The following is a 10,527-nucleotide window of genomic DNA, read 5'->3' as shown; positions in this document are numbered from 1 at the left end:
GTTGATACGCGGAGTAGGAGGCGGAGGCGGAGGAGGGTTCGAAGCTCAAGGTCAGTGCTGAAGGAGGAGACCTTGATGTTTGTGTTTAATTGGTATACGAAGCTGGCGTTAATTTCTAGGGATGAATCTATCGAATGATGATGGCGTCTGTGAGTCATTCGTCCCGTATTCTTCCTCGAAATGGCTCTTGATCAAAAGTGCAAGTTGAGTGAAGAGAGCTGGTGATGCCAAGTCGTAGGCACATGGACTCCACTTCAGATGCCGGATTGCCGATTCCCCCAGGAGCCGCTTACTCGAACGAGAATAGCTCCGGGCATCCCTCTCCACTTTATCGGCCGTCGTGTGCCGGGATTGAAGCGGGCACTGGAACTTGGAGATAGAGGAAGCTTCTCCAGGTTTGAGTAGTGCGGAGGAGGCACCTCTAGCCTGGAAAGTCGTGAGGGGAAGGCAGCTATGTCAGGTTAGTGGAAGATGAGTGAGGGAGAAGAAAGCATTTTGATATCGTTGACTTGCGTTGCTTGGACAAGTTTGAGAGCTGTTCGTGAGAGTACCTGATCATAAATGGAGATGGCTTACACAAGCTGAGATATCACAACAGAGACAGGAAATATTTCACGGTGTGATGTGACGTGGATCTTAGCAACGATTGCACACAACAGCAGAGATCCCTGTCTCTGCAACCCCCAACACCGAGATCTGCAGCACTACCTCGTAGATGCCGAATCAAAACATCACGTCTCCGGAACCGGCATCCTCCAATCTTCGAATTATGGGGACCCTCCTACTCTTCTGATCCCTGTTTATGCTAGTATCGTAAGGGCATGATAGGTTCGTGGGATATTCGCTCACGGTTCGGAGATGGTGCATTGAGTTTTTGGAGGAGTTGGTCAAGTTGGGGGAGATGGGGAAGAGTATATAAGTGAGCATGATCCGCGCTTGGAGTAGGTTGGTCTTTGGATCAACAGCTTTGACTGTGTGTCTTTACTGATACTCACTCACTCACTTTCTTCATACTTCAACATCCATCGTGGTGACTTCCTTCCATTTACTCCATTTCGTTGTCTTTAGCAGTCAACATCAACTCGTAGCCCAAGAGGGTCACTTCCACAAACGTCATCCAGACATCTTCACTTACTTCAACAATCTTTTGTACAATAACAAAAGCTCACAATGACTCAAGACGAGTACAACACTCGCGCACCTCACGAGGGCATGTCCCCAGGTCGTTACGCAGCCACAAGATTCTCGTCGCTCAAACCTCCCATGCACAATGTCCCGAATCCCATAAAACTCGTGCGCATGCTGAACTCCCAACAATGGGCATTCTTCTTTGTCGCCTTCGCAGCTTGGGTGAGTTCTCTTATAATTGTACCATTCTATCAATAACTGATTAACTCATAACATATAGACATGGGACGCATTCGATTTCTTCTCCGTATCCCTCACCGTTACAAGTCTCAGCAAAACCTTTGACAAATCCAAAACCGACATCACATGGGGTATCACCCTTGTTCTCATGTTCCGATCCGTTGGTTCTATCGCCTTCGGTATCGCGAGTGATCGATACGGTCGAAAGTGGCCATTCGTGGTCAACAACCTTCTCTTCATTGTTCTTGAACTTGTGAGTACAGCCCTATAGATACCCCTGCTACATTGGGCTTGGCAAGACCAATGCCAAGAGATCTACGAGATATGTCCGAACGAACAGTCGCTGACGAAATATGATGTAGGGCACTGGTTTCTGTCAAACCTACCAGCAGTTTCTAGCCTGCAGGGCCCTCTTTGGCGTTGCCATGGGTGGTCTTTATGGTAACGCTGCCGCCACTGCTCTCGAAGATTGTCCAGAGGAGGCACGTGGTCTCATGAGTGGTATGCTCCAGCAAGGTGTAAGTAACAACCAGCCGCCTCGCTGAGGTCCATTATCTAACTGTTACAGTATGCTTTCGGATACCTTCTCTGCGCTGCATTTGCTCGCGGTCTCGTCGATACAACATCTCACGACTGGCGTCCTCTCTTCTGGTTCGGCGCTTGTCCCCCAGTTCTCTTCATCATCGCTCGTCTGATGCTCCCCGAGACACAAGCCTATCAGGAACGCCAACACGCACGAGAAGTTGCTGGTGCGGACGGAAAAGGAAAGGTCTTCATCAAAGAAGGCAAAGTCGCTCTCAAGCACCATTGGCTTCTGCTGGTATACCTCGTCCTTCTCATGGCGGGCTTCAACTTCATGAGCCACGGTAGCCAGGACTTGTACCCTACCATGTTGGAGAACCAGCTCAACTTTTCCAAGAACAAGGTCACTGTCACCCAGGTTGTAGCTAACTTGGGAGCTATGCTTGGTGGCACTGTCGTCGGGTTTAGCAGCCAATCTATTGGTCGTCGAATCAGCATCATCGCTTGTTGCATCGTTGGCGGTGCCCTGTTGTATCCCTATACTTTTGTCCGCGACTCTTCAATTATCGCGGCTGCCTTTTTCCAGCAATTCTGTGTCCAGGGAGCGTGGGGTGTTATCCCTATCCATCTGATGGAATTATCTCCAGGAGCTTTCCGTACTTTCGTCGTCGGTACATCCTACCAGCTCGGTAACCTTGTGTCTTCAGCTTCGTCGACCATCGAGGCCCGTCTCGGCGAGAACTTCCCCCTTCCCGACAACGCTGAAGGCCAGACTCGCTACGACTATGGAAAGGTCATCTGCATCTTCATGGCATGTGTATACGTGTACGTCATTGTTCTGACGTTCATCGGTCCCGAGAACTTGAGGGGCAAGTTCGATGTTGCCCACGACTCTGACGCCAGGGAGGCCATGGGTGACGGGGTTATGGAACAGGCCGCTGACCGCCATGGGCATTACGACGAGGAAACCGGTAGGATCAGCAGTGAGAAGCCTGAGGTTGCTCACCTGCGGGATTAGACGTGGTCGGTTGTCTGGCAGAAGTGATGACTGGTTGAAGTGTTCTGCAATGGCGACTAAGGTGCAACTTTGCACGAATATAGTTCTTTATGTTAGTCCAGAGATAGTCATGAAATTCGTGAAATATTCCAAAGCTTCGTTGTGCTTGATCTCGTATTCCGGATCGTCGGTGATGATTCCTCATGACTCTGGGCATTCCCCGCATCGGGGGAGCGGATGTCGGTAGTGCATTGTACGCCAAGTGTTCATGACCATTTTCCCCAGAGAATCAGTTGATCCAATTCGTTTCGGACTTCTTAGTTAATTCCTCCGCCTTTTCCTCGATCAATCATGGTACGTAAAATGTCTGGGGAACCTGTTATCCGGATACGTATTTCCCCACTCTCCAAACGCGGATCCGACGATAGTTGCATTCTGAATGAACATGTTGATTCCAAACTTGACCCTGCTGACTGATTCTGTAAAGAGTTTCATGGATGTTGTTGCTGTCGAAAGCTTATGCGAATCGTCCGGAGAAAGGGAGTTCACTTGCTTACCCTCAAGCTTCTGACATAGCTGCAACGCGAATGGAGATGTTTTTCGTAGAGTAGCTCTCTCTCCACTTGGCGATGCAGTAATTCCCAAACTAGCTCCCGCTCTTGCTTAAACGACTAGGACAGTCTTGGGAATCATTACTCACTGACCCCCATCCATTGTGCGGAGATCTACTCAGGTATATATATCCCACGTCCAAGAACCTTGAGAGCTTCTTCACTCCACAGATTGTCTCATAGACACCTTGATAACTTACACTTTTCCAAAGACACTCTAGCTTCGTGCTTAATTTGTTATACAATGGCTCTGACTGGCAGCTGCATGTGTGGTGCCATCGCTTATAAGAGCGACAGTAAGTTTCTTGAACCAATCATATAATACGAATTCGTCTAACTAGATAGGCGACGCTGCTATTACGGCTCTATGCCACTGCATTGATTGCCAGAAATGGACTGGCGGTGCCTTTACTTCCAATGCCGTTGTCGCTGAGGGCGACTTTTCCGTTACCAAGGGTATTGCCTTGAACCAATTTTCTCTACCAAGCAGACACTAATATATTCCAGGTTCTCCCAAGCAATACGATGTCACCGGTGCCTCGGGCAAGATAAACCACCACTTCTTCTGTGGGGACTGCGGCTCCAGCCTGTACACTCGCCTGGATGTCATGCCTGGCAATATCATCATCAAGGCTGGTGGTCTTGACAACGGCAAGGCCAACCTCGACAACAAGATCAATGTCGAGTTTTACTGCCGCGATCGTGTTAGCTACCTGCAGGCTGCTGAGGGAGCCAAGCAGGAGCACCTCTTTGGCTAAGAGTGGGTGTTGTAGGAGATGGACCTGGCCGGATGCGTGAATGCGGAGCTAGGTGTATAGTATAGCGTTGAATAGTGATGTTTTTTTCCCCCTCAGGAAGTTGTCCCTCGTTTCGTAATCATGGGGCAATTTACATTAACGACACCGCAGCAGCGGATTTGGAAGAATGTGGCCTCCACTCTCGTTGCATCTGCCAGATAAGGCAGTTCGTCTGCTAACCTTCAGCCGGGTACCACCAGGTGAGATCGCGTCTGAGAAAGTCAACACGTGACGGGCGGTTCTCTTCTGCGTTGCGGTGCTCTTCACACTCTGGTCCATAGCACCCGGTTGCCCAAGGACAGCGCCTTGATCCAAGTAGACTACCGGGCTGTCGGCGAGCCTTGCCAACATACTTTCCCTCTGGTTGTATGAGGCCACCAGGATACATCCATCGTTGCCGAACGAGCCCTGGTTTCTGAGTCCGACATCTTGGTTCGTTCCAAGTACTATCTTCCGCAGCAAGTCTCCATTTCCAATCATAAGGGGATCGGCAACGACCAAGTTGCTGATAACTCACGACCTCTATGCGCCAGCCTTGCCTCTGTTGACTCTCCCAGCGTATAGTTATGGAGTAATCAGTAAAGCAGATGGGGCACGACCCTAGTGAGTTATCACAGGACTTGAACCCTACCAACAGTTCTTCCACTTCTGTTAAGCCATATCGACCTATACTAGCATAGTCCTGCGTGCCGTTGCTATTGCTTCGAAGATGAATGCATACAGGAAAGTAAAGGCGATGCCGAATTTCCTGCACGCCTGGATATTTGTGAATATATATTACCAGAGTTCTTTGGAAGAATAGTTCATCTCGAATTATGCGAGCAAGGACTGTCCATTGTTCTGTACCACCCTTGTATCGAAAGACATCCCCGTTGTAGTTGAGGATATCGAGGGGGAGTCCGTGGGCAGGGCCGTTGAAATGACGATTCATGATAAGTCGCGCCTCGGGATATTTTATCATCAAACCAGAGTCGATCCACAGATAAAAGTTGAAGCGATAAAAACAGGTTTTCCGGCAATTCCAATCCCCGCAGATACAGGGGTCAACTTTCCCACGTCGGTCCCGTTGGTGAAGCTTCATACAGATATGACAAAAGTACGAACTGGCGCAATTCTTTTCCAGCATCTGCAGGAAATCTTCCAGTTCTGTTCCTTCGAGTTTGACATTGCGGGTAAATCTTGAAAGCAGAATGTGGTAGGGTCGGCAAGTAAGGCTGAATGAGATCAACGAGACATCGGGGAGGTGCTCGGCGATTTCTAGGATGATCTCAGGGGGGGGACAGATGAGATCTCCACGGGGATCTTTCAGAGTGAGTCTCCGCCGAAAACGATTGAAGAAACGTCTGAGATGTCTGAAATGTCTGCTCATGTTTATGATTGAGGGCCGAGTCGGCTGAACCAAACCGGAATCATGAGAAACAGGTAAAAGGGGAGATATATATAACTTATCCGTGGTTGCTTAGAGTTTTCATAACCTGTCCCACGTGGGATTAGATATAAGGTTCACACGCCACAGCAGCAGAATTGCTTCATTCTGTTTAACTTGGCTTCATCAACGGCAAAGTATCATTGCGCTTATGATTGGGTTCTCAGCAAGGAGACAACTACTCCACGAGATATATGCTGACAGTCACTAACATGGCCTGGCTTTCGGGCTTAATCTCATCCAAATCTGCTGCTATCATACAAGATAGCCTTGATCCTAAATGAAGGAAATGCTTAGATCAATTTAGAGGATTTAGTATAATTTCAACCTAAAAAGCCTAATTTCTATATACTGCCTTAATATCCCGTATCTGCATCACATGAGCTTACAGCGGCGGTGTATGGATCATATATATTACGGACACTCCGTAGTGGCTGTTTCTCTGGAGATTGGCTTACAGGGGCAGGATGTCTTATCTCAGATTCTTCCAACCTTCTTCATTCTCGGTCTCTATAACAATTCTTCTTTTATTCTCAATCATCACGACCTTGTTAATACCTACAAATTGTTTTTTATACTCCGTATTCGGCCATTGACACGCACGTCACTGATTGCTGATTTGACGTGGTACAAGCCAAGAGTGGGGTATTCCCAGTCTACTCCGCACGTTATTAGGGCGATCTCCCGAACACCAGCAACCATCAACATCCACGTCCACGTCCACGTCCATCCAAACACGCCTTTTTTAAGTTACAAGGGTTTTCACTAATAAAAGCCACGCATCATTTTATACTTCCTGACTTACTCGAGATGGGGCCATCTCAGTCTACGCACAAGTCAGATGACTCTCACGGACAACAGTTTATTCTCCCGCCCTTCACTCGTGACGTTACTACCACTAAGCCAGAGGCCAAGAGATGGGTCGAAGATGGCATCGTTTGGTGCTACGCTTTCAATCATGCCGAAGGAGAACGCTGTTTTGAAAGGGCCATTGAGATCGACCCAGAATGTTGCCTCGCATATTGGGGCCTTGCCTTTGCTCTTGGTCCCAACTACAACAAGCCATGGAAAGCATTCGACCGCAACGATCTCAAGCACACCACATTGAAAGGTCTTGAAGCCTGTAAAAAAGCTGAGGCTCTAGCCTCGAAAGCGAGTCCCGTTGAACGAGCTCTTGCTGGTGCCATTCGGCATCGCTATCCTAAAGATGAGAACGACACAAATCATGCCAGGAGTTGGAACAGTGCCTACGCAGAAGCCATGAAACCTGTTTATGAAGAGTTCAGAGATGATCTTGATATCGCAACCCTGTACGCCGACTCACTCATGAATCTCACGCCCTGGGCTCTATGGGACGTCCGAACAGGGAAGCCTGCCCCTGGTTCTGAGGTCCTCGAGATTCAAGAAGCTCTTGAAAGAGGTATAGCTCAGGAAGGCGGATATGAGCATATCGGACTCTTGCACGCCTACATTCACGTCACTGAGATGTCAACTGAGCCTGAAAAGGGTCTTCTTGCAGCCGAGCATCTTCGCAGATTGGCGAATGAAGCAGGCCACCTAGCTCACATGCCTTCTCATCTCGACATCCTAATCGGAGACTATCGACGTGCCATCTCTGCCAATGCAAAGGCTGTCATAGCTGATGAGAAATTTGTATCCCTTCGGGGCGGCGGCGACTTTTACACCATATACCGCATGCACGACTACCACTCACTCATCTACGCCGCCATGTTTGCTGGCCAATACGGTGTCTCGATCAAGGCAGTGAACCAAATGGAAGTGGCTATTCCAGATCAAGATCTACGAATTGAGTCGCCTCCAATGGCAGATTGGCTAGAGACATTCCGATCAGTTCGTCCACATATCCTCATCCGATTTGGAAAATGGGAGGAAATCATTGACATGCCACTTCCTGTGGACCAGAAACTGCTCTGCGTGACCACCGCGACGATTCACTATGCCAAGGGTGTTGCTTATGCGGCCCTGGGGAATGTTGAAGAGTCAGCTAAGCAGCGAGAACTCTTTATTGCTGCCAAAGCTCGTGTGCCGCCGACCCGTACGCAGTACCCTAATAAGTGCCTTGATGTCTTGGCCGTGGCCGAAGCCATGCTCGATGGCGAACTTGAGTACCGACGAGGCAACATTGAGCTTGCCTTTGAGCATCTTCGAAAGTCAATCGATCTCGATGATGGTCTGCGATACGCTGAGCCGTGGGCATGGATGCAACCCGCCCGTCATGCATACGCCGCTCTCCTCATGGAACAAGGCCGCATCGAAGAAGCTGCTGAAGTATATCGCACCGATCTCGGATTGAATAATAAGTTATTCAGGGCCAGGCACCACCCTAACAACGTCTGGGCCCTCCACGGCTATCACGAGTGTGCAGTGAAGCTGGGGCTTGACGGCGAGGCGCGGATCGTAAAGCAGCAGCTTAAGACGGCTATGGCTTTTGTGGATGTGCCTATCGAGTCGTCGTGTTATTGCAGACGGGATGTTGAGAACCCTGTGGGGTGTTGCCGTTTATAATTCACTGCTTATAGATGACTACATTGTTATGAAGACATGGCGATAGTTTATTAGATAGCCTAGACTCTTGTTTAATGATTGGATTCACACGGCCTTTGGGGATGGCTATTCGCGGTACATGATGAGGTGAGCGTTATTCGGATAAGAGATTTGTCAATTATTATTCCTCCGGGAACAAAAGAATTATGGCCTTGAGGAGAGATGATAGATGCATTAAACTCTTCAAAGACCGCCCTAAGTTTATGATGATTTACCTAAATATTTTTGTTATTTAGGATTGAGGTCTCAAGATTTCTTGCTTCTTATGGCTATCTAATGCTTGAGAGTATCAGAATCTGTGAAAATGATCCGAGGATCAATTGACATACCTATTTAATCTGGTGTCGCTTGAGCCGGGAGATGTTGACTCAAATTGCCTATGGTATTGTTCTGTACGCACGTTGAATTGAAGCAAACCCCACAGGCATAGATGGAGTGACTCCAATAATTAATTATACCCAACATCCACTTGCCTCCGACATCCAACATAAGGTCCCTAGTCAACTTATGACTCGGATCTGATATAAAGATGCCACGTCCTACCAAGAAAGGAATTTGGTAAGCTTAATTTCCTAGGGAAAGCATCTCTCAGCTAACATAGGCGAAGCAATACTTGCCGACGTCGCAAGCTAAAGTGTACAATCGACGCTATTTCCAAGTCCTTGTTCTGATGCGTGTAGCAGGCAATCAAGCATTTCCCATCTGTGGACAATGCACAACGAGTGGTCTTTACTGTGATAGATCAGAGAAACCAACACGTTTCAGTCTGTCATCTTACTCTTGTGGAGTTACTTAGCTGACTGCTCAGAAAGTCCACCACCAAGAATTGCCCAATCCTGACTCTCCACGAACAGCTTTACAAGACCAAAACATAGCGCGCCTCTTCCATTCTTACACTTCTAATATCTCGGAATGGTATGATCTCAGCGACTCAAAATGTTCCTTTGGCCTTGAAGTTCCGTCCATCGCCCTAGACGAACCTCTTCTCTTCTGTGCTGTCATCGCCCTCTCCTCGATGCATGCCTGTAAAACATCAGCTCCAAGTTTTCGAAAAGTCGCTGAATTCTACCATCATCGCTGTGTTCAATTTCTCATCGCGTTGGACGCAGGCGATGAGCTCATCAGCCGAGGTGTAGCCCTCGCTGCGACGTGTCTTTTACGTTCATATGAGATTCTTGACGGCGATGTTGATCCCAACATGCATCTTCGTGGTGCTTACTCAATGGCTTCTCTCCACGATGTGCTCTCAGGCATACCAAAAGCAGGCTTATTAGGTGCTGGGTTCTGGAACTATCTCAGAGAGGACATTACGTTCAGCCTATTTGAGGAGTGTCCATTGAAGATGGACCTGGAGAGCACACCATTGACCATTCAGCATAGCTCTGATCAAGATTATCTCAATTCCATTACTTTGATTTTGGGCAAGATAATCAATATGTCTTTTAAACAAGACACCGATGGACTTCAGTGGGACTATATAAAGCAAGACCTCAAAGGCTGGCGGAATTCTTGCCCTCGTCACATGAAGCCGTACTCAAGACTGCAGGGTGACACTGTCACATCTCATCTATTTCCCGCAATATGGTTCCTACAGCCTTGTCATGGTGAGCCAAGTCCTTGCCTGCCTCAAATCATACATGCCACTAACGCCGAATAGCTGCGATACTTCACTATTACCTCGTCGCAATGACAATAGTCTATATCCACGCCTCTCCAAGAAGTCTAGAGGACCTAGGCGGCCTTCATCTCCCTGAACTTGAAGCTCAGTCCAAAGAACAATTTCTCGAGAACTTTGCCCTTGAGATATGCGGCATTGCTTTCACTGCCAAGGTGCCATCAGTTCTGGTGAACGCATTCGGGCCAATAGCTTTTTGTAAGCAATACCATCCCGTCTACGCCATAAATTCTAACGCTTGAATAGGCGCAAGATTTATCAAAGCCGAGGCGTCGCAGCAGGAGCTGATTCGGCAACTACTCGCATGTAAAACATCCATAGGATGGCCAGTTGAGCGACTCATTGGTGATCTGAAGGGATCATGGGGGATGGACAAAGAGTAGAGTGGCAATATCGGTATCACTTAGCGTGTTACCACCGCCAAAGCCACGGGACAATGTTACTTGAAGCAATATCGTTGACAGGTCTCTTCAGAGCAAGCTGTTGCATCGTGGCGGCCGAGAATCCGTACCAGTGGGGAAAGGTTTTCCGAGCTCGGGAAATCAACATCACCAAGTTTACTCATT

The 10,527-nt window shown here is 48.3% G+C and overlaps 4 protein-coding genes across 4 annotated transcripts; 3 read left to right on the top strand and 1 right to left on the bottom strand.

Annotated features, from left to right (window-relative positions):
- Positions 1-1,170: 1,170 nt before the first annotated feature.
- FTJAE_4068 (major facilitator superfamily transporter) lies at positions 1,171-2,908 on the top strand (the record flags this gene model as incomplete). Its single annotated transcript, XM_037350434.1, has 4 exons — positions 1,171-1,350; positions 1,409-1,621; positions 1,731-1,886; positions 1,937-2,908. The coding sequence occupies 4 exons, from the start codon at positions 1,171-1,173 to the stop codon at positions 2,906-2,908; spliced, it is 1,521 nt and encodes a 506-aa protein (XP_037208861.1).
- An 834-nt stretch (positions 2,909-3,742) lies between these two features.
- On the top strand, positions 3,743-4,256 carry FTJAE_4067 (DUF636 domain protein; the record flags this gene model as incomplete). Its single annotated transcript, XM_037350433.1, has 3 exons — positions 3,743-3,794; positions 3,844-3,954; positions 4,006-4,256. 3 exons carry the CDS (start codon positions 3,743-3,745, stop codon positions 4,254-4,256), a joined length of 414 nt encoding a protein of 137 aa, XP_037208860.1.
- A 214-nt stretch (positions 4,257-4,470) lies between these two features.
- On the bottom strand, positions 4,471-5,226 carry FTJAE_4066 (uncharacterized protein; the record flags this gene model as incomplete). The annotated part of the gene is made up of 1 exon (XM_037350432.1): positions 4,471-5,226. The coding sequence occupies one exon, from the start codon at positions 5,224-5,226 to the stop codon at positions 4,471-4,473; it is 756 nt and encodes a 251-aa protein (XP_037208859.1).
- A 1,305-nt stretch (positions 5,227-6,531) lies between these two features.
- On the top strand, positions 6,532-10,344 carry FTJAE_4065 (TPR domain protein; the record flags this gene model as incomplete). The annotated part of the gene is made up of 4 exons (XM_037350431.1): positions 6,532-8,226; positions 9,083-9,890; positions 9,944-10,159; positions 10,208-10,344. The coding sequence occupies 4 exons, from the start codon at positions 6,532-6,534 to the stop codon at positions 10,342-10,344; spliced, it is 2,856 nt and encodes a 951-aa protein (XP_037208858.1).
- Positions 10,345-10,527: the final 183 nt, after the last annotated feature.

The sequence above is a fragment of the Fusarium tjaetaba genome, assembly GCF_013396195.1.
Source record: "Fusarium tjaetaba strain NRRL 66243 chromosome Unknown NRRL66243_c0000076, whole genome shotgun sequence".
NCBI lineage: Eukaryota > Fungi > Ascomycota > Sordariomycetes > Hypocreales > Nectriaceae > Fusarium > Fusarium tjaetaba.
This window is presented reverse-complemented; position numbering and strand designations above follow the sequence as displayed.